The sequence below is a fragment of the Nycticebus coucang genome, chromosome 3 (genome assembly GCF_027406575.1).
Source record: "Nycticebus coucang isolate mNycCou1 chromosome 3, mNycCou1.pri, whole genome shotgun sequence".
Taxonomy (NCBI): domain Eukaryota; kingdom Metazoa; phylum Chordata; class Mammalia; order Primates; family Lorisidae; genus Nycticebus; species Nycticebus coucang.
Genome location: NC_069782.1, coordinates 26,748,647 through 26,772,903, shown reverse-complemented (window position 1 = coordinate 26,772,903; position 24,257 = coordinate 26,748,647). Strand labels below are relative to the sequence as shown.

General features: G+C 43.1%; 1 protein-coding gene across 2 annotated transcripts in view; it reads right to left on the bottom strand.

Annotated features, from left to right (window-relative positions):
- FGD6 (FYVE, RhoGEF and PH domain containing 6) overlaps positions 1-24,257 on the bottom strand; it is a 151,834-nt gene that overhangs the window by 32,929 nt on the left and 94,648 nt on the right. For both annotated transcript variants that reach the window (XM_053585574.1, XM_053585575.1), the window contains exons 9-14: positions 12,276-12,326; positions 6,801-6,859; positions 6,646-6,717; positions 5,855-5,923; positions 5,138-5,221; positions 3,974-4,053 (exon numbers count right to left, since the gene is read on the bottom strand). In XM_053585574.1, the coding sequence (XP_053441549.1) occupies positions 3,974-4,053; positions 5,138-5,221; positions 5,855-5,923; positions 6,646-6,717; positions 6,801-6,859; positions 12,276-12,326 (415 nt within the window). The remainder of the gene's footprint in view (positions 1-3,973; positions 4,054-5,137; positions 5,222-5,854; positions 5,924-6,645; positions 6,718-6,800; positions 6,860-12,275; positions 12,327-24,257) is intronic.

Below are 24,257 nucleotides of genomic sequence, written 5' to 3'. Positions count from 1 at the left end.
TCATCACATGGGTCTCTTCTTGTGTCTTCTTGGCAAGACTGATTTTTCATCCTGTCCTAAAGTATCTTGGCAGGCTTGTGAAAAAATGCTTCCTTGAGATGAACTTGTAGAGACAGAAGTCTGTGTAAAACTGAATGAGAAAGAACTGCTTTTCCCCTCTGTGGCTGACACAGAGCAGGGTGCAAGTGGCCACACAGGGAAACAAAGGAAGGACAGCTCCATGGATAGCAGCAGTTTGTATTTAAGGGTCCGTGAACAAGAATAGTAAGACTAAGTCATAGTCAGTTGGGAATTCTCTTCCAAAAGACACACATACAGGTTTGGTGCCTGTAGCTCAGTAGTTAGGGCACTGGCCACATATACAGGGGCTGGCAGGTTTGAACCTGGCCCGGGCCTGCTAAACAACAATGACAACTGTCTGATTCTGATCTGGAAAAACATGGGCATACAAATATTTACCTGACAGACAAGATTTACTATATTTTCTCAAATTATTTAGTCTTAATAAAATGGAATATTGTTCTTACCATTTTTTTTTTTTTTTTTTTTGTAGAGACAGAGTCTCACTTTATGGCCCTTGGTAGAGTGCCGTGGCATCACACAGCTCACAGCAACCTCCAGCTCCTGGGCTTAAGCGATTCTCTTGCCTCAGCCTCCCAAGTAGCTGGGACTACAGGCGCCCGCCACAGCACCCAGCTATTTTTTTTTTGGTGCAGTTTGGCCGGGGCTGGGTTTGAACCCGCCACCCTCGGCATATGGGGCCGGCGCCCTACTCCCTGAGCCACAGGCGCCGCCCACCAAAGCCCATTTTTATATGTAAGTGCAAATGAAAACTTGACTTTTCTGTAGGCATTTCCTTTTTTTTTTTTTGGCCAGGGCTGGGTTTGAACCCACTACCTCCAGCATATGGAACCGGCGCCCTACTCCTTGAGCCACAGGCGCCACCCGGCATTTCCTTTTTGGACCTTTGAAAATAACTTTCTGGCTCAGCACCCAGTAGCACAGTGGTTAAGGTGCCAGCCACATAAACCAAGGCTGGCGGGTTCGAACCCAGCCCAGGCCAGCTAAAACAACAGTGATAACTGCAACAAAAAAATAGCCGGGTGTTGTGGTGGGCGCCTGTAGTCCCAGCTACTTGGGAGGCAGAGGCAAGAGAATCGCTTAAGCCCAAGAGTTGGAGGTGCTATGAGCTGTGATGCCACAGCATTCTACTGAGGACGATTAGTAAGACTGCCTCAAAAAAAAAAAAAGAAAATAGCTTTCTTAATTCTAAGAACCAATCTCAAGTACTCATCAAAAGCCTGATAAACCAGGACTTGATGTTCTTTGAACTTTTGTTTCAAAGTCCTTACCCTTCAAATAAAGAAAACCAACCAAGTAAAAACAATTCCCACAAAACAAGTCACAATGCCAAGTGATCAAGAGATTACTTTCCTTCATCAAATATTAATATCTGGGGAATGGTTCAGGTAGTCCCAGGAATTTCGCTTACCCTGCCTAATAGTTGGGAAGCATTTGTCAAACCCCAAACACAGGTATTTTTCTGTCATCCTATATGTCAGGTGGTAGTGGTGATCTCCGAGGAATGACATGCCCCAGGGAGGATTCCTGTGGTCCTCAGATTTGGGGAAGTCAGACATTTAGTCTGAGCCTTTGACGTTCACAGATACAGGCAGAATGACAGTGGTTGTCAGGGCCGGGTGCAGTGGCTCACGCTGGTAATCCTAGCACTCTGGGAGGCCAGGCGGGTGGATCACTTGAGTGCAGAGTTTGAAACTAGCCTGAGTGTGAAAAAGGCCCCGTCTCTATAACAAACAGAAAAAATTGCCTGGGCATGGTTGGCACATGCCTATAGTCCCAGCTACTTGGGAGGCTGAAATAGGCGGATTGCTTTAGCCCAGGATTTTGAGGTTGCTATGAGCTCTGATGACGCCATGGCACGCCATCCAGGGCAACAGAGTGGGATTCTGTCTCAAAAAAAAAAAAAAACAGTGGCTGTCAGATACAGCTAGGTTCCAATTATGGCTCCACTGTTCATGACCTGTGTAACTTTCAAGGTACTGTTTGACCTTTATGAGCCTCTCCATTTTCTCACCCAGAAGATCAAGATAATACTCAACCCAGAAGTTATCATGGCACTTAAAAGAGAAAATAAATATAAAAAAAGGAGTACTATCCCTGATGCAGAATACAGATGATTCCAACGACTACTCTGTTACTAAGATCCTATGTGATTTTAGTGATACAGTTCCAGCAGACTGCCTGGGTTCAAATCTGGGCTCTGCTACTTAATACCTTGGTCACTTTTCTCACCATAAAATGGGCATAATTAATAGTAACTTACCTTAAAAGATTGCTGTGAAGATTTAATGAATTAATACACATAGTCTTTAGGATAGTATCTGGCATACAATAAATCTTACAAAAGTGTTTGCCACTATTTTTTATTATATCAAAGGTTAAGTTTGAGAAGAGTGCCACAGACCGATCATCTAGAGCAGTGGTTCTCAACCTTCTTAATGCTGCGACCCTTTAATACAGTTCCTCATGTTGTGGTGACCCCTAACCATAAAATTATTTTCGTTGCTACTTCATGTGTGCAAAAATACGTGTTTTTCAGGGCGGTGCCTGTGGCTCAGTCGGTAAGGCGCCGGCCCCATATACCGAGGGTGGCGGGTTCAAACCTGGCCCCGGCCAAACTGCAACCAAAAAATAGCCGGGCGTTGTGGTGGCGCCTGTAGTCCCAGTTACTCGGGAGGCTGAGGCAAGAGAATTGCTTAAGCCCAGGAGTTGGAGGTTGCTGTGAGCCGTGTGACGCCACGGCACTCTACCGAGGGCCATAAAGTGAGACTCTGTCTCTAAAAAAAAAAAAAAAAAAGTGTTTTTCAAAAATATGTGTTTTCCAATAGTCTTAGGCGACCCCTGTGAAAGGGTCGTTCAACCCCCAAAGGGGATCTCAACCCACAGGTTGAGAACTGCTGATCTAGATCCTTCAGTGCAGCGGTGCTATCACTGTTGGTGTCCCTCCCCTCACCAGGCAAATCCTCCCAAATATCCACTTCTGCCACCCAGTCAGGGACTCAATAATGTATGTGTATAAGTCACACAGCTTCATGTTTCTTTAGCGCTTGAATTGCAACATGGAAATATACTCTGATTAACCGGAAAGTCATTGCAGATTCCAGTCTGGGGCAAGGTAACATCATAAATAACAATGGATTTGAAAACCAAAGACTTCAGTTTGTATCCCGATTTTGCCAGCTATGCATCTTTAAGACAGCAACCCAATTTTTCTGCAGCTTAGTTTCCTCATTTTAGTATGAGATGACACCTACCTCATAGGTTTGTTACAACCTTTAAATGACAGGTGAAAACTTACAAGCTGATTACAAAGCAGTAGTTGTTTATTAAAACAATTTGAAATACTCAGTTTAAAAAATGATCAGCAAAGTACTTTTACCGTTACTACTCTATTCAGAGGAACATTTTATTTATTTATTTATTTAGTAGAGACAGAGTCTCACTTTACTGCCCTTGGTAGAGTGCCGTGGCATCACACAGCTCACAGCAACCTCCAGCTCTTGGGCTTTGCGATTCTCTTGCCTCAGCCTCCCGAGCAGCTGGGACTATAGGCGCCCGCCACAACGCCCGGCTATTTTTTTGTTTTTGTTGCAGTTTGGCCGGGGCTGGGTTTGAACCCACCACCTTCGGCATATGGGGCCGGCGCCCTACTCACTGAGCCACAGGCGCCGCCCTTATTCAGAGGAACATTTTAATCTTTGTGCCACTAGTACCCTGTTGCATCAGCTCTCAGCCATTTACCTGCATGGCAAATGGAGAGCTATCTCTGAAAAGAGAAGGAGAAAGAAAGAAATGCAAAGTCTAATAGTTAACCTAGATATAAAAAGTGCTGGCAATATCTGCTCCTGTTATATTGGCAAAAATGCATCTATACACATTTTTAAAAATTTACCTGGCTGAGAGAATGAAGGAACGTTCCACACTTTCAATCTTTAATTCATTCTGATATGCTTCTTGTGTGGGTTTTCTGACCTGGAAGAAAGTGTAACAATTTCCGCAAACTACTGAAAACTCCCAACTCTGAGCTACAGCTGAAACTGCCCATTGCCCCTAACGGCTGACATCTGCAACCAACCTTCCTTTCCAGCTTAACCTACCACCCTTCTCCTCACCTACTCAATGCTCCAGATGAGTTTAAATTCTCCCACACAGGCCCAACTTTCCCACTTCCACACCTTTGCTCACAGTATTCCCCCTACCCAGAATGCCTTTCTGTAAAATGACAGAATGGTCAAATGGGACTTAATAGTTTTAGGACTATTGTCTCTTCCTCTTAAAAGACTTCCTGGATTCTCCCTCTTTCCTCAGTGCCTATCAAAAGCTGCAGGCCAATCCCTCCATCATGACCATCAAAATACGCATGTTCTTTATTTTCTGAACTCCCAAAAACTTTACTGTGCCATTGTGGTGATATTTATTACTGTCTACTCGATAGGTGTTTATGGGTAGTGTATTATCTTCCCACCTACATGGTAAGTCCTGTGGTGTTGGAGGACAGAGGAGGAGAGGTGTTGGGGTGGGGCAGAAAGAAAAAGAATCAATTCATCTTCCTATTTTCCATCAAACCTATTACCAACTTTGTTCATAATAGTTCTCAATATATACCTTATGAATAAATTAATGCACAAGTGGACGAATGGCAACATGGATGAATAATTAAATCCATGAACAGTGACATGGAGAGAGAAAAGTTAAGGATGTGAGACAGATGACTATCTTAGGGAATTTTCTCAAATATATAACTATACATTTGAATAAAAAAAAAAGTTAGGGCTGGGTGAAGTGGCCTGTAATCCCAGCACTCCGGCCAGGGTGGGTGGATTGTCTGAGTTCACAGGTTCGAGATCGGCCTGAGCCAGAGCGAGAACCCACCTCTAAAACTAGCCAGGCATTGTGACGGGCGCCTGTAGTCCCAACTACTTGGGAGGCTGAGGCAAGAGAATCGCTGGAGCCCAAGAGTTTGAGGTTGCTGTGAGCTATGACACTAGGGCACTCTACCAAGAGTGACTAAGCAAGACTCTGTCTCAAAAAAAAAAAGTCTAACAGATACACAGACCTTCATTCCAGCCAAGGAGAGCATGTTGTTCAGCTTATACATCCCAGACTGCACCGGTGTTGTATATAACAAGGCATCATTAAACTGAAAGTAGAAACATTTCACAGTAAGTAAAGAAGCAAATTTCAGCTATAAAGATATTGATAAGATGTAAAAATAAAGAAAAAATACTACTACTTTGCTAACAGCTCTCTGAATAAGATACTTATATTCAGCTAAATACACAACAACCACCTAGAATGTTGTACTAGAATACTATCAAAAAGGCAATTTCTGGAAAATGTGCTGCCTTTTGAAGTTGTGTAACAGATTTAATGTTTCCTGAATTCTAAATCCTACTGAGGTATTATAGTCTGCCTAAATAAATGATTAAAACAATTATTCCAAGTTAGAAATGAAATAAACTACATTCTAAAAGGAAATAATTTTCTGATTATGCATCATAACAGATTTTATTTCCCATACTTGAAATGCAAATATGCAATACAGCCAAAGATGCCACTAAAAGTGATTTTTTTTTTTTTGCCAGGGCTGGGTTTGAACCCACCACCTCTGTATATGGGGCCGGCACCCTACTCCTTGAGCCATGGGCGCTGCCCTCAAACTGATTTTTGAATGTGCTAAGCTTATCTGCTATGGATAAATGTCTCCTTTCATTAAGCAATTATTCCTGCGTTGTGCCTTGGAAACACCTCAGAACTACACATGGCCTCTTACCAGGAAAAACATTCGGGGTTGCATCACTTTCCGAGATAGCTTCATCAGAGTTCCTTCTTTGAGAAAAACCTGATTCATCCAAACAAACATCTCTTTAGTCCTACCATCAAAACCTAATGGAAATATAATCTTCTCATCAATTTTCTGTCCTCAGAATCTTTTTTTTTTTTTTAGGACCACAGAGACATAATTTCCTTGTGTCTCTTTATAGTCATACTTAATTTTAAACCTTGTAAGTCATTTAGGGATTGGACGAGCAAGCAGAGTTACATGAATCCAATACTGGCCCCAGGGATACTGTGTGAAGGGATGTGTAACTGATGGAGTGTATACTTGATCCTGAGGCATATCCAATATCCTGATAAATGCATTTTGCAATTTTCCTGAATTCATCCCCTAGGCCGCTTTTGTGCTCTGTGAGGAGTATCAAAATACCAATTTTCTCCCTCCCTTCCTAATTGTCTCTTACATTAAAGATTTTAAATGAAATTGTCTTCAAAGCTGTATGAGCCCAGCTGGCGTTACATAATAAAACGATCCAATTAAATCAGATACTCTGTGGGTCCCTTGCCAGTCTCCAAATTGAATTGGACTTGTATTATGAATAGACCTACTCCTAATTAAATTGTCACAGTGACTTACATCATGGAAGTTTTGAATGGATTGAGTTGGGATCAATCAAGAGTGACAATAGCAACCTATTTTCAAAACTGAAATGAAAAATAGCTATAAATGGTTACCTAAACGCATTGTATTAAATTTGCAAAGAGCAGTCTAACTAAAACACTCACCCGTCCAGGCTGTACTATCTCATGGTGTCCATTTAAGCTGTACTGAATTTGCATAAGTTTCTGAAAGTTGTCCTACAGAAAAATAATGTAGAACATGTGAAGGCCCAGGCTTTCAGGTTCAAGAGTACACCGACCGCTGATATGAAGATACTTACTCCTTGCTTCATGGTGTCATTGGCATGGTTGGCTACCTCTATAACAACAGCAAGGGCATCTAGAATGTGTAGGAACAGAAGGCACCTTCGGTCATTACCAGTAAAACAGTCTGGTAATTAAACAATTACTGCAGCATTAAACAATTCCTGATGACCAGATAGCCACTTCACAGCAACCAACCTCAGGAGGAGCTCAGTTGACTTTGAGTAGACATAAATATGAAGTTCGATGAAGGCAAAAATCAAGGAAAAACAGGCTCCTTGGAAAAATGAGCCAAAGAAAGACTCTAGACATTGTAGATCATATTAATCTACAGCATGAATCAGGGTTGTCTGTGCTGAGATTTGACTGACCTGTTACAGTTTGTAAGGATAAGGACAGGATTTCACCTGGAAGTGAGGGACGGTCCCAATGGAAACTATCATAGGTGAGAATGATTAAGAGGGAAAAGGATACTGACATAGGAAACAAGACCTCTAAGATGTGACTATTTAAGAGGGCCAGGGCTCAGCCTTCTTTTCTTAGTCTAATTCCAAGAAGTGTGAATTAGAAATGGGAGAAATGCAACATGGAACATACTAGACCTTAGGAAATCACAAGCGTCATTTTCTGAGCTCAGTTATGTTGTTTCATGGGACTGTCTGTGTTTTATTCTTTTTATTAACCTTTTGCTTTTTGCAAAATGATTTTTGTTTTTGTTTTGGGGTGAAAGAGTCTTACTCTGTTGCCCAGGCTGGAGTGTGCTGTGGCATCAGCCTCGCTCACAGCAACCTCAAACTCCTGGGCTCTAGTGATCCTCCTGCCTCAGCCTCCTACTAGGTGGGACAATAGGCATCTGCCCCAGTGCCTGGCTAGCTTTTCTATTTGGGGTAGAGTTGGGGTCTCACTCTTGCCCAGGTTGGTCTCCAACTCCTGAGCTCAAGAGATCCGCCTGCCTCAGCCTCCCAGAGTGCTAGGATTATAGGTACGATCAGGCACCCAGTCTGATCTTTTGTTAATAGTCCTTTCATTGGTGACTACTGGCACTGCCACAACAGTCTCAGGAGGGCATGCTTCCCTCTTTAATGCTGTACAAGTTTTTCTCTATGGGAATGTTGCTGTCATATTGTACAGGATAATTCTTCATGTGAGTTTCTTTTTTTTTTTTGAGACAGAGCCTCAAGCTGTCGCCCTGGGTAGAGTGCCGTGGCATCACAGCTCACAGCAACCTCCAACTCCTGGGCTCAAGCGATTCTCCTGCCTCCGCCTCCCAAGTAGCTGGGACTACAGGTGCCCGCCACAATGCCTGGCTATTTTTTGGTTGTAGCCATCATTGTTGTTTGGCCAGCCCAGGCTGGATTTGAACCTGCCAGTTCAGGTGTATGTGGCTGGCACCTTAGCCACTTGAGCCACAGGTGCTGAGCCCTTTGTGTGAGTTTCTAATGAGTATTGCAAAGTGATTAGCATCCCTGCCTCTTGCCCAGAAAAGGCCACTCGTCTTCCCAGTCTTGTGACAACCCAAATTTTTCTTTACCTATGTTCCTAGGGGAGTACTACTACTGGGGGGTTGAGAATAACACAGCACTAAAGCAGACAAAGTACGGACTTTTTCCTTTATATCTAGTTATAAAGATGACCGGCTAGAACATTCAAAATCATTTTGCTGGCTGAGTGTGGTGGCTCAGGCCTGTAATCCTAACACTCTGGGAGGCGGAGGCATGAGGATCACTTGAGTTCAGAAGTTCAAGACCAGCCTGAGCAAAGGCAAGACCCCATCTCTACTAAAAATAGAAAAATTAGCTGGGTATTATGGCAGGTACCTGTAGTCCCAGCTACTAGGAATGGTGAGGCAGGAGGATCGCTTGAGTCTAAAGTTTGAGGCTGCAATGAGCTGGGCTGAAGTGATAGCACGCTAGCCTGAGCAACAGACTGAGACTTTGTCTTAAAAAGTAAAAAATCAGTGTCTGAAAAGGGGTCCAGCTACTATAACTTATTAAGAAATTCACTTTTTGGGGGGCGGCACCTGTAGCTCAGTGAGTAGGACGCCGACCCCATATGCTGAGTGTGGCGGGTTCGGACCCAGCCCCGGCCAAACTGCAACAGAAAAATAGCCAGGCGTTGTGGCGGGCGCCTGTAGTCCCAGCTGCTCGGGAGGCTGAGGCAAGAGAATCGCGTAAGCCCAAGAGTTAGAGGTTGCTGTGAGCCGTGTGACACCACGGCACTCTACCCGAGGGCGGTACAGTGAGACTCTGTCTCTACAAAAAAAAAAGAAATTCACTTTTTGGTACCAAGAGAAGAGGTTTCTGTATCTTTACATGAGCATTATAATCACCATTATTAATGGAAAGCAGCGTTTCCTTACAGAGACCCCAACCATATGTGAGAATTTACTGCACCTGATACTCTCTTCACAGCAAACATTCACAAGTTACCTTGACACGTCCTTGCCTCCCTGCCTGCTGGAATTCCCAGGGGGCAGGCTAGAGAAGCCTTAAGATTTAATGAAGGAATGAGTGACACAGCTGCCCTTTGGTCACCAGGCCTTGAACCTCTGAATTCTCCAATCCAACCAGCAATTCCACTTTCCCGTGGCATCTCCTTAAGAGGCTCTGACAACTCTCTTCCTTTAGCAATTCTGCCGACTTGTCAAAGGTAAGTTGTGTCCCCTTTCCTCACCTTGGGCAGTCTCATCTGCACCTGCTCACCAAGAAATTACCGTGCCTTGGGCCATGCCATGGCCTTTGCTGTTCATTGCTTGTTCTAATCTCTGTCCTTGCTGAAGTATGTAATCTCCTTTAAATAATCTTAATTTCTGGCCTTGTATTTGTTTTATCTGTAAAATAGAGGCAATAATTCAACTTTCCTTGAAGGTTGAAGCCTGGGACCAGAACTCACTAAATTCATTGCATAATTTCTATTCTCACAGAGGGCTATGTCTGGAACACCCACCCGCACACGCATCTTCAGCAAAGCCTTCCTGCCTCTTCAACCTCCACACCTCTCTCCCTCTTCCGAATGATTCTGTCCTGTGCAGTGCGGCCTTATCTTGAAGCCACTTGGTTTGTCTTTACTTGATGAGCATCATAAACTTTTTCAGTAAATGGATTATAGATTCACTGAATAAAATAAACATGTCATGTCCCCCCCCATGATCTTTTCATAAAGCACCTTCAAAAGCATAACACTTGGAAACAGAAGATATTAGAGCAGAAGTAAAAATGATGAAGAGGGGCAGCGCCTGTGGCTCAGTGAGTAGGGTGCCGGCCCCATATGCCGAGGGTGGTGGGTTCAAACCCAGCCCCGGCCAAACTGCAACCAAAAAATAGCCAGGCGTTGTGGCGGGCGCCTGTAGTCCCGGCTGCTCGGGAGGCTGAGGCAAGAGAATCGCTTAGGCCCAGGAGTTGGAGGTTGCTGTGAGCCGTGTGACGCCACGGCACTCTACCAAGGGCGGTACAGTGAGACTCTGTCTCTACAAAAAAAAAAAAAAAAAATGATGAAGAGAATGTATCTACAAAATGGGTTAAAAATTTGTTCAACTTTTTACTTTGCAATTATAAAGGATGCACAAGAATGTAATAAAAATTCATTAAATTAATGAGTGGACACGGACTTGTTTAATGTGTTTCTGCAGATTAGAACACAGGGGTGTACCTATAACATTTTAAATAGGTAGTTTGGCGATCAATAGAAAAAGACCCCACTTGAATAGAATTAATCCATGTGTGTGAGAGACACAGACAGAGACAAAAACTCCCATTACCCCATGAAGACACAGCAACAGAGAGTTCCTGGTATTCTAATGGACTGTTTCCTTTAGGTAGAAGGGGTAAGGGGAAGGGTGGGAAAACCAATGCCTTAATATCTAACAGTCCCAGAGTAATATATTTTATTACACCTTATCCCTGATCTATAATTCAGTCACTTCAAGGACTCAACGATTTTAAAGCTTGAAAGGACCCTGCAGACCACCTGGTGCAGTCCCTGTTTTTGAAAGATGAAGAAAGGGGTGCCCAGAGAAATTCAACATGCCACAAACACAGACTGGCTGAGTACAGGAGGGCAAAGCATGCTGACCCCCAGCCATGCTAGGTCCAGCCTCACCACCGGGGGCTGGCTTTCATGGAGGGCTGGCTGTGTGCCCCTCATGTCCCTAGATCTCACTTGCCTCCAGCACCACTTTACTACTTTTTCTGGTTCTATTTTAATCTCTCCAAATAGAGTTTTGAATAGAGTTTTGTACATAGCTTTTGTTATTAGTATATTTTTCCTTTCTAGGTCTAAATAAACATAATATAGAGGCCAGGCATGGTAGCTCAGAACCTTAATCCTAGCATTCTGGGAGACTGAGGCAGGAGGCTTGCTTGAGCCCAGGAGTTCAAGACCAGCCTGAGCAGGAGCAAGACCCCACCTCAACTGAAAGTAGAAAAAATTAGCCAGGCATTGTGAGGTGGGCGCCTTTAGTCCCAGTACTCCGGGACGCTGAGGCAAAGGATCACTTGGACCCAGGAGTTTGGGGTTGCTGTGAGCTAGACTGATGCCACAGTACTCTAAACTGGGCTAAAGAGTGAGACAGAGTCTCACACAAAAGAAAGAAAGGAAAAGGCCAGGTGCAGTGGCTCATACCTGTAATACTAGCACTGGGGGAGTCCAAGGTGGGTGGATTGCCTAAACTCACATGTTCGAGACCAGCCTGAGCCAGAGTGAGATCTCGTCTTTAAAAATAGCTGGGCAGGGTGGTGCCTGTGGCTCGGTGGGTAGGGTGCTGGCCCCATATACGGAGGGTGATGGGTTCGAACCTGGCCCCAGCCTGCTAAAACAGCAATGGCAACTGCAACAAAAATAGCCAGGGGTTGTGGCGGGCACCTATAGTCCCAGGTACTCGGGAGGCTGAGGCAAGAGAATCACCCTAGCCCAAGAGCTGGTGGTTGCTGTGAGCTGTGACACCACAGTGCTCTACCGAGGGCAACAAAGTAAGACAGTCTCAAAAAAAAAAAAAAAAAAAAAATAGCTGGGCATTGTGGCAGGCGCCTGTGGTCCCAGCTACTCAGGAAGCTGAGGCAAAGGGATCGCTTGAGCTCAAGAGGTTGAGGTGGCTATGAGCTGTGACGCCATGGCACTCTACTGAGGACAAAGTGAGACTCTGTCTCAAAAAAAGAAAGAAAGAAAGAAAAACATAATATAAAAACTGCAAAGTAGGGCGGCGCCTGTGGCTCAGTCGGTAAGGCGCCGGCCCCATATACCGAGGGTGGCGGGTTCAAACCCGGCCCCAGCCAAACTGCAACCAAAAAATAGCCGGGCGTTGTGGCGGGCGCCTGTAGTCCCTGCTACTCGGGAGGCTGAGGCAAGAGAATCGCTTAAGCCCAGGAGTTGGAGGTTGCTGTGAGCTGTGTGAGGCCACGGCACTCTACCGAGGGCCATAAAGTGAGACTCTGTCTCTACAAAAAAAAAGAAAAAAAAAAAAAAACTGCAAAGTATGACACTACAAAGTTATTTACCTTGAGTATCTCTGTAATCTCTCGCATCTTCTTTGAGATTCTTCAAATAATCTAGAGAAGAAAAAAAAAATAAAGTATTTAAGCACAATAAAGCAATGAGCCTAAAACACTAATAATCTTCCTTTTTCAATACTTGTCAGTCTTGTTGGTTGATACATATGTTAGTTTGACTTGTGCTGGTTTTCTAACAATGTGAAAGAATAAAAGTCCTGAGACCAATTTGAAGTAAGGGTGTAGAGTCAGGGCTGGAAAGAGCCTCAGGGATAACACTGGTTATTTTAGAGAGGAGCAATCAATCAGATTACTGAACAAAGAGTCTCACCCAAGCCACACAACCTCTCTGTGACAGAGCCAACATGAAAATCTGGGTCTCCTGATGGCCAGGTTAGCTTGTTTATCCTAATACGCTGAAAATACCTTCATCTTGGGATTGGATATATCCATGTATAAAATTATAAGGCAATAACAGATTCAATGCCCAAAGAACACTTGGATTTGTCAATCTAAGAATCTAATAATGCCCAGGACACTGAGGGAACTCAATAATGCATCCACATTAAACATGGTTTTAAATGAGGATGAATTTGCGTACATTTGGCAGTGTCTGGAGACAGTTATCACAACTGGATAAAAGGGGTGCTAAAAACCTTATAATAAGCTCCCCAACAAAGATCAGAATTATCTGATCTAAAATGGCAACAGGACTGAGATGGAGAGACTCTGGTCAGATGAAGATGCTCTGAAAGCAACGTCCTATATAGTAGTTCTTAGAATACAGAAAAAAATCCAGGGCAACAGGTTTTATTTAACAAATCTTTAACACCCAGGATGGTCATAGGATTTCCAGGTAAAACTTCCTTCTTTGCTGAGAAATGTTGGGTGGCTTCCCATTACCTATCAAATTAAAAAAACAAAAAATTTTACCTATTTTTTTTTTTTGAGACAGAGTCTCATTCTTTCGGCCTTGATGGAACGCCATGGTGTCACGAGTCATAGCAACCTCAAACTCTCGGGCTAAAAGGATCCTCGTGCCTCAGCCTCGTGAGTAGCTGGGAACACAGGTGTGTGCACCACAATGCCCAGCTGGTTTTTTATATTTTTAGTAGAGACGGAGGTTTTGCTCTTGTTCAGGCTGGTCTCAAACTCCGGGGCTTAAGTCATCCACCCACCTCGGCTTCCCAGAGTGCTAGGATTACAGCCACCTTGGCCAGCCAGCATTACCTATCAAATTAATGCAAATTCCTTTCCCTGGAACTGTCTCCCACTCCATGGGCTCCACTGACTTTTCTGGCTTTCTCCCTTGCTACTGCCTAACACACGCCCTTTGTTCCTACCTGAATTTGATTCTGCTCAATTCCTTGAAACTTCCCATGTGTTCCCTAACTCCGTACCTTTTTGTTTCTAATGCTCCCTTCTGAAGCCTTTCCTCTAGCTCTACATATACAAATTCTATTCCCATTCTTCTGGGTTCATCTCAAATTCCTCTTCTCCTACAAAATGTTCCGTTTGAAAGAATCATTTTGGCTGGGTGCAGTGGCTTGCGCCTGTAATTGTAGCACTCTGGGAAGCCAGGGTGGGTGGATCAATTGAGCTTAGGAGTTAGAGACCAGCCTGAGTAAGAATGAGACCCCGTCTTTATTAAAAAAAAAAAAAAAAAAAGGAAAACTAGCCTGGCGCTCTGGCAGGCCCCAGCAGTTCCAACTAGCTGGGAGGCAGAGAATGGCTTAAGCCCAAGAGTTTTGAGTTTGTTGTGAACTAACACACCATGGCACTCTACCCAGGGCAAAAGAGTGAGACTCTATCTCAAAAAACAAACAAACAAACAAACAAACAAACCCCACTGGCGGTGCATCTTACAAGGGTACATGTGAACGGCGGTGCATCTTACAAGGGTACATGTGAAACTTAGTAAATGTAGAATGTAAATGTCTTAACACAATAACTGAGAAAATGCCAGGAAGGCTATGTTAACCAGTGTGATGAAAATGTGTCAAACGGTCTATAAAACCAGTGTATGGTGCCCTAAGATCGCATTAATGTACACAGCTGTGATTTAATAAAAAAAAAAAAAAAAGAAAAAACCCAAACAAACAAAACAAACTGCATCCTTTTTTCCCCCTTTGACATGGCAGTTTCACCTGATGCCTTCTGTCATTTTCTTTTTTATTAGACTCAAAGTTCCTGTGGGCAGGACATTTGCTTCATCTTTCCCTCTCACAGTACTTAGCAAGGGGCTTTGCACACAGGGATCAATAAAGTCTTAATGAATAAAAAGAATTCATTATTTTGGCAGACAGGATTGTGTTTTAGTTAAGGTAAAAGGCAATAAAGGTGGAAATGTCAGTGGCAATGGAGAAAATGGAAGGAGGAAAGGTGTGTTCAGAGACTGGATTTTTATCAGTCCTAATCTCTGGTTGATAAGATTATGAAACAGATATAACTGCATCTCATGAATGTGTGAAAGTCATGCTCAAAGGTACAAAGGGAAACTTGGACGTCAGTGCTAGCTTTTCAAACATAATAGATGACACATACAGACACACCTAATTGCTGAAACTTCACATGTCTTTGAGACAGTGACCCATCAGGCTGTGTGAGTCTAGACATGCATATCATATTATAAATACCCGGCCTTGGCCAGAAGCCACGTGAGATGTGTATGACCACATTAAGCCTTCCTGTGCTATGGCATAGGTTCTGTCTTACAAGAGATCATCACTAGGGCGGTGACTGTGGCTCAGCCGGTAAGGCACAGGCCCCATATGCCGAGGGTGGCGGGTTCAAACCCGGCCCCGCTGAACTGCAAACCAAAAAATAGCCGGGTGTTGTGGTGGGCGCCTATAGTCCCAGCTACTCGGGAGGCTGAGGCAAGAGAATCACTTCAGCCCAGGACTTGGAGGTTGCTGTGAGCTGTGTGATGCCATGGCACTCTACCGAGGGCGATAAAGTGAGACTCTGTCTCTACAAAAAAAAAGAGATCATCACTAGCAATTTAGACCTTAAATAGTCTGAACTTACAGGTTGAAGAATTCACTTCGGATAAAAGATATATGAAAACCACAAAAATTAACAAAATACATTGATTGTACATTACAGTTAGCCTCTGTCAATGATGGAAAATCTTATTCTCATGCTGACTGAACTCTGAATGCATTTAATATGTAAGCCATGTTTGGTGAGTGCAAATATCCATCATTTCTATGGCTGACAGTGACAGGGCTGGGGAAACAAACTTACCCTAATTAGATGTTCAATGCCTAAGTTGCCTCATTAAGCAAAAGTGATTTTTCTTAAGGCTTTAGTTAGCTAAAGAGTACAGAAAGGACAGTAGATGTACCTAAATACTAGGTTCATGGTGAGTTCCTATTTTGCCTTAAGTTCCTGTTCTTTTTTTTGAGACAGAATCTCAAGCTGTCACCCTGGGTAGAGTGCTGTGGCATCACAGCTCACAGCAACCTCCAACTCTTGGGCTTAAGCAATTCTCTTGCCTTAGCCTCCCAAGTAAGTAGGACTACAGGCATCCACCACAACGCCCGGCTATTGTTTGGTTGCAGTTGTTATTGTTTTTTGTTGTTGTTGAGACAGGGTCCCACCCTATGTCCCTGAGCAGAGTGCAATGGCGTGGTAGCTCACCGCAACCTCAGACTCAGGCTGCGGGCAACCCGCTGCCTCAGCCTCCGGAAGCTGCTGGATTACAGGTGCTCGCTGTGGCGCCCGGCTGGGTTTTTCCATTTTTTTCATGAGTTGGGGTCTCACTGTGGCTCAGGTGAATCTCCAACTCCTGAGCTCAAGCAATTCTCCCTCTTCAGCCTCCCACAGTGCTGGGATCATAGGCGTGAACCACCGCGCTCAGCTGCAATTGTTATTGTTGTCTGGCAGAGCTGGGCTGGATTTGAACATGCCAACTCTGGTGTATGTGGCTGGCTCCTTAGCCACTGGAGCTACAAGCAACGAGCCAAGTTCCTGTTCTTTAACATAAGAGTATATCTATGAAAACTGAGACATTTCTCTCTCTACCCTAAAAGAGCTCCCTGGAATTTTATTTATTTATTTATTTTTTTGAGACAGAGCCTCACTTTGTTGCCCTCAGTAGAGTGCCATGGTGTCACAGCCTCAAACTCTTGGGCTTAAGTGATTCTCTTGCCTCAGCTTCCCAAGCAGCTAGGACTACAGGCACCCATCACAATGCCTGTCTATTGTTTGTTGTTGTTGTTGTTGTTGTTGTTGTTGCAGTTGTCATTGTTGTTTTAGCAGGCCCGGGCTAGGTTCAAACCCACCTGCCTTGGTGTATGTGGCTGGCACCCTAACCTCTGAGCTACTAGCACTAAACCTGGAAGATGTTTATACTAGGGATCCTGGCCTCAGAATTACTGTGTTGTGCCTTACGAGCTTCTGAGTTGCATTTTCTCTGCTTGAGCTCAAGCTTAGCTGCTTGTCTACCAACTGAACTTGTAGGAACACAGTTTAGGGCGGTGCCTGTGGCTCAGTCGGTAGGGTGCCGGCCCCATATACCGAGGGTGGCGGGTTCAAGCCCGGCCCCGGCCAAACTGCAACCAAAAAAAATAGCCAGGCGTTGTGGCGGGCGCCTGTAGTCCCAGCTACTTGGGAGGCTGAGCCAAGAGAATCGCTTGAGCCCAGGAGTTGGAGGTTGTTTTGAGCTGTGTGAGGCCATGGCACTCTACCGAGGGCCATAAAGTGAGACTCTGTCTCTACAAAAAATAAATAAATAAAATAAAATAAAAAAGGAACACAGTTTAAATGCACTCTAAGGCAGCCTGGGCGCGGTGGCTCATGTCTGTAATCCTAGCACTCTGGGACGCTGAGGTGGATGGATTGCCTGAGCTCACAGTTTTGACACCAGCCTGAGCAAGAGCGAGACCTCGTCTCCAAAAATAGCTGGGCATTGTGGCAGGCGCTTGTAGTCCTAGTTACTCCGGAGGCTAAGGTAAGAAAATCGCTTAAGCCCAAGAGTTTGAGGTTGCTGTGAGCTATGAGGTCAGGGCACTCTACCAAGGGCAACAAAAGCAAGACTCTGTCTCAAAATACATACATACACTCCAAGCAGAAAATCCACTACTACCATGTTGCAACATCAACATCATGGTATTAACCAAGGAAGCATTAGAGTTGGGTTTACCCTGATAGACAATTTTTATTGCATTTATTTCCTTTTTTTCTTGACAAATTTTAAAGATATCTTAATGATCCCCAAAATTCAACTCTCCAGTGTATCCAACCATCCAACATCCAGCCATGCATGTTTTCAGGATATTTTGTCCAGTATATCCTTTTGAGAACTTTTCCCTTTTTAAAGAAGATAGGACCACAATGCCCTTAAATAGTTAAGCACCCCCCAGTGCCTTCAATGCTGCATGAGACGTGACTGATCACTCTGAGTCAGATCTGGAGTGCCCCAGTGACTGTTATAACCACGGTGAAACCCCGGAAAGGAGACTAGACAGACATGCCTACATTGGTCATAAGGAAGGATTTATCACCTATCATTTAGGAACGAGTATTCTGCAGAAGCTTATATTATATAACAATGAGGAGAGCAGTGATTTCAGCTTGCCATGTTATATTAATAGGGTCCTATGATTTTCCCACTCCTGACAAAACAGTTTAAGCATTTTTCAAAACTTAACCGATAAAAATGCCTCAAATACCATTGAGGTTATTTTTATCAAAGAAAAGAAACTGAAAGTTGGAGTTTGGGTATGGATACCACAAAAATGCTCATACTTTCTGGCCACCAGGTGGCATTATTGATTAAAAAGTTAATTAACTCCTTTTGCCCACTACCCAACATTAGTAGCACAAATTAACTGAAACACACCACATATAAACGCTAGGGATAGGCAAGTAATCTTTTCTCCTCCTATGTAAGGCCCAGGATGAAAGGATGACGCCCTAACACGTACTATGTCTTGTTTGAGGTCTAAGTTTTCAACAGGGCTCTTAGTGAGCCACTCCTTGACAATCTAAATCAACAGATCGCCACCTTAACGCAGAAGAAACTGTTACCTTTACTAAAACTGAGTCATCTGTGGGAATCTGGGACTTTTTTCATTCAAGGCCCAGTCAGATTCCAGAACTGTGTGCTGAGAAATGGTTGGCAGCCAAGCACAGAGGAAATGAGCATATAGGAGGGATAACATTCCAAAGTCAAGTGTTTTGAATCTGAGGACGGTTTGTTTTTTTTTTGAGGATATGTCTTGCCTTGTATTGTTCAGATTTCTTCTTTCTTTTTTCCTCCATAAATACGTACAGAGATCAACAACACATACAGAATTATGAGATCTAGAGAAAAATAAGTCTTGTACTTCTGAAGCAAGAGCAAGACCCTGTTTCTACCAAAAATAGAAAAATTTGCCGAGTGTGGTGGTGCATGCTTGTAGTCCCAGCTACTCGGGAGACTGAGACAGGAGGACCACCTGAGCCGAGGAGTTGGAGGTTGCAGTGAGCTATTATGACTGCACTCTAGCCTGGGAGACAGAAACAGAGCCCGCCTCAAAAAAATGGGGGCATGGGGGGAGACAAGGCATGTAATCCCACACCTGTAATCCTAGCACTGTGGGAGGCCAAGGGAGGTGAACTGCTTGAGTTCAGGACATAAAGAGCCTAAGAGCAAGGCTCTCTTTGTCTTAGGAAAAAAATTGATACATTGCTTTTTTCCATATTTCAAATTATTTCTTTGGGATAAGTGGGAACAAAGAAAACAATTAAAAAATTTTTGACTACATCACATATATCACTAAATACCTTTCCTAAAGGGATATACCAGCCAGGCTTGGTGGCTCATGCTGGTAATCCCAGCACTCTGGGAAGTCAAGGCAGAGGGATCCCTTGAGCTCAGGAGTTCGAGGCCAGCCTGAGCAAGAGTGAGACCTGTCTCTACTCAAAATTGAAAAAATTAGTTAGGTGCTGTGGTGGGTGTCTGTAGGTCCAGCTACTCTGGAGGATGAGGAAGGAGGGTCACCTGAACCCAGGAGCTTGAGGTTGCTGTGAGCTAGGAAACTACAGCACTTTAATGTAGGCAACAGTGAGAGTGTCTCAAAAAAGGGGGGGGATATACCAATTTAAAATATTGTTAAAAATATATAAAAGTACTAATATCAGTACATAAATTAAGTTGTTATAATTTATATTTATGATTCAAAGGACATAAGATAACATCAACGTCTATGTGTATTTTTGTTTCTAAGTTGTTGGTCCATACTTTTACTCCAGATATCTATTTTAAATCTTCTTATTGAAATAAGATTGTCCCAGCTCCTTGGGAAGATACCACGTGCCCAGGAATTTGAGGTTACAGTGAGCTGTGATCATACCATTTACTCCAACCTGGGTGACAGAGTGAGACCCTGTCTCAAAAAAAAAAAAAAGAGAGCGAGAGGAAGGAAGGCAGGGAAAGAGGGAAGGAGGGAGGGAAGTGTGGGAAGGAAAGGAGGGAGAGAGAGATCTTTCTGGGCTCTTAGTCTTGAAAGTTCATGGCTTGCAAAGCAAATACCTCTGTGAATTAGAAAAGGTCCCCTCTCTTAGAGCACAAAGTGTGGCAAGCAGAGTACAATCTGTATCTGGACTTTAGTCAGGCACCCTTATACAAGAATTATTAAGGAAGCTCTGTTCTCTCTGTGACTCTTCTTTTTTTTTTTTTGAGACAGTCTCACTTGGTAGGGTACTTTGTGTCATAGCTTATAGCAACCTCAAACTCTTGAGCTTAAGCAATCCTCTTGCCTGAGCCTTCCAAGTACTGGGACTACAGAGGCCCACCACGATATCTAGCTAGTTTTTCTATTTTTAGTAGAGATTGGGTCTCATTCTTGCTTAGGCTGGTCTTGAACTCCTAAGCTCAGGCAACCCACCTGCCTTGGCCTCTCAAGGTGCTAGGATTACAGGCATGAGCCACCGTGCCCTATCTACCTGGTACTAAGGTGGTATCCTCGAAGGACTCACAAACCAAGCCTACAGTCAGATCACACAATGGACAGAATCTCCCCTGGGTCCCTTTTCAGCAGGATAGACTAGCTAGGCATATCTAGTGTGCCCTTAAGAGAATCAACTTAGGGGCAGTCTCTCAAACAAAAGTAAACATCCATTATTTTGACTTGTCTGAGCCAGCTTTTCTTAGCAGATACATTTTCTAATCCTTAAGGCTGCCAGTTTATCAAGTAAGAAATCTTAAGCACACAGAAATGGCCTTGGCACAGTCAAGCCACACTTAAAGAAGCTTTTATCCATACTTGGTCTACATCACCTTGACTATCAACAAGGAGCAAATTTAGATTCAGAAAGATAAGCATATTTCATTACCCAACAGCCAAATGAAGAATAAAGCAAACCTAAGTGCCAAAGTAAGTTCAAGTTTAACTAAATTTTAGTGTTTTCTCCAATTGGAACAGTTCCTGAGTCCATGATTCTAACAAAAGCTGTGAGAGAAACCCTTCAGCAACAGATTCAGCTTGTTATATCCTTGCCAAGACAAGTCCTAGCAATAGAGGCATTTGGCTACTTGTAGGGAATCTGGGTCAATCTGCCTTAGAATTGGAAAAAGAAAGGCTTTGTAGTAATGTTCATGGGTAGAATTCAGGGTATCTATAGCTGTGAATGGACAAAAGCACACAAGCAAAATTATTAATAACTGTATATTTTAGCTCAGTTTTCCTTTTAGTCTTATGTATTTTATTCTGAGGTGGTGGGTTCGAACCTAGCCCTGGCCAAAAACTGCAAAAAAAAAAAAAAGTCTGAAAAGAATCAACAGGCTGGCAGTTTGCCAGCAGGATCCAGCCACAAAAGGGGCAAGAACCCCTGTTTTATAGAGAAAGTGAGACAACATTTTAAAGCTCCAGGTAGGCTCAGCGCCTGTAGCTCAAGCAGCTAAGGCGTCCGCCACATACACCAGAGCTGGTGGGTTCGAATCCAGCCCAGGCCTGCCAAACAGCAATGACAACTACAACCAAAAAATGGCTGGGCATTGTGGTGGGCACCTGTAGTCTCAGCTACTTCGGAGGCTGAGGCATGAGAATCACTTGAGGTGGCTGTGAGCTGTTATGCCACGGCATTCTACCCAGGGCGACAGCTTTGAAGCTGTCTCAAAAACAAACAAACAAAAAAATCCAAGATAATAGACTATGTAGATAAATGTGTTACCTCTAATTCCCCAAAGACTTACCATAGTAGTAAAATATTTCATGTATATAAATCCATGCAACGTCATCTCTCAAAGTATCTTTTTTATAACTACAATTAAAAATGAATTGTGAAAAAACAAATATATACATTGCAACAGACAAGAGCTAATTACAACAGAAGTCTGGATAGTATCATGATGGACTGCTTTTTATCAGGACCCTTGGGTTTGTCAAAAATTAAATTCCTTGGCTGAAGTCCAGGATAGCCCTACTTTTTATCAAGTTCTGCCCTAGAGAAAGTGTTAAAATGACATTTGAAACACAGCATTAACGCTGGGTTGTAAAATAAATACTTGCTTAACAGTTTTAGTTGGAGTTTTTCTTTTTATATTTTGAGTCATCCTTAATTCAATTCTGATCTTTTTTACACATGCTTATTAGCCTGTACCTATCTCAAATTTATAGTTTAAAAACTCTACAACAGATGTTTTTAATATCCCATTTTTTACCAAGAAGGGAAATCCTGGATTTCTAAAACCTAGAGGGAGTTAATATCATTCCAGACTAAAAGCAAAGACTACAGGAAAAAAGTAATATAATACGTTATTAAAGCAACCTTTAATATAACATAAATATTTTGAACAAGATCAAAGAAACTACCTGATCCACATTTAATCAAAGTTCAAAGGACTATTTTTTGCTAAATATAGAAGTGGAAACAACTTTTCAGAGGAATTTTTAAATTATATTTTTCATCCTACTTTCTCCACCATGATCCTGATTCAACTTATTTCAGCACCAATGTAATAACTTTGTACAAACGAGAGACTTTTTATTTGAAAAACAGTTAATACAACATATAATACAGGTAGAGAAGGAAAAAAACTAAAACAATCTATGATAGTTATCTCTGGCAGAAGATGAAAAAGGACTTAAAAAAAATAATACTTATATGTTTTTTATATGCACAAAAGATTCTTTGAAAAACAGAAAGTGACCTTTGTGAAAAGAATAAATCACCAGAATATACTACCTCAAAATAAATGAGTATGTGTTGTGACTGCTATTTGCATTAAAGTCTACCTCTGACTTTAAAAGGTTTGCAATCTGGTTGAGAAAACATGACACAGTTGTGAATCAATTAAACAACTAAAAGATCCAATCAGGAAACATGTGGCAAGATCAATAAATCTTTTAGGAACTGAGAAGGCTCAGCGGGAGCCTGAGTGGTTGAGCTTTACCTTAAAGAAGAGTATGTAAACTCCATCGAGGCAGGAGGCCTTATGTGGTGCTTGCCAATGTAAAAGGGTGCCCAGCTCAGGGCCCACTCAAATAGGTATTTGCTCAGTGAGTGATTAATAGAGAGGGAATCTGGCTTTGAAGGACAAGTTTCAGGAGCCAGTGAGAAAGTTAACTACAGCCAGAGCAAAGGAAAATGGGCTCAGGTAATTCTAGGTTATTCATTGCGGTTCTGTACACTATGAATGAGGTTTTAAGCTTTTCTTTTTTTTTTTGTAGAGACAGAGTCTCACCTTATCGCCCTTGGTAGAGTGCCGTGGCGTCACACAGCTCACAGCAACCTCCAAATCCTTGGGCTTAGGCAATTCTCTTGCCTCAGCCTCCCGAGAAGCTGGGACTACAGGCGCCCACCACAACACCCGGCTATTTTTTTGTTGCAATTTGGCCGGGGCTGGGCTTGAACCCGCCACCCTCGGCATATGGGGCCGGCGCCCTACTCGCTGAGCCACAGGTGCCGCCGTTTTCAGCTTTTCTAATGAGCAGAGTGAAAGTGTGTGGAAGATGAAATTTCTTTTGGAAGAGAAATTAAGCCATATTCTGCGAGGCCATGATAGCACGACCAGTGGTAGGAAGATGCTGCTGTAATTTGGCGTGAGTTTAGAAAGACCCAGCCTGGAATATAACCAGGAAATGGAAACAGCAGGAACAAGAGATGGGGGAAAACATCAAACAGAATCTGAGCCCCAAACAGAAGTAAAGATCTGGCCTACTAAAATAGCGTTCAGAGGCCAATACAAAAACAAAACTTATGAACTTTTTAGACTTAAATTAAGTAAATCATTAATTTAATTACATAACTGTATGCATTCTTTTAGATCTGGTGTTTTGGGGGATGAGTTTTTTGGTTTTTGAGACTGCGTCTTGTTCTGTCACCCAGGCTTGAGGGCAGCGGCTTCATCTCACTCACAGCAACCTCAAATTCTTGGGCTCAAATGATCCTCCCGCCTTGACCTCCCAAGTAGTTAATAGCTAAGACTATAGTCCTGTGCCACCACACCCAGCTAGTTTTTCTATTGTTGGTAGAGACAAGATGGGCTGGTCTCAAACTCCTAGCCTCCGGTGATCTTCCCGGTCAGTCTTAAACTCCAGGCCTCAAGTAATCAAGTCATCTTTGCAACTCCGCCTCCCATAGTGCTAGGATTACAGATAGGTATGAGCCACTGGGACCTGTCTCAGATACTGTTTTGAGTTGGGTTTAAGAACAAAACAAAATAACAAAAAAACTACCAAGAATTTAGATAGAAGCTTTTTACAACAATAAAGGAAGAGATAGTTTAAGTAGAATACCCCAAGCAAACTCAAATTAAGCCCATTAAAAAAAGCATTGCAAACAATAGAACAGTTGTTTGAATAGTAGTGGCAGGACTGCAGTATCTGGGGATTTACACTTACCTTTCCCTAGAAGGATTCCAACAGAAGCCACCTTATCTAATCATCTACGTATTTCTCAATCTTCCCAGCTGAAGGAACCAGGGTGGGCATAAACCTAGTTACACACATCAGGCAGGAATCCTGCCCTTTTCCTGCCTGAAACTCATTACCAAATCAAGTT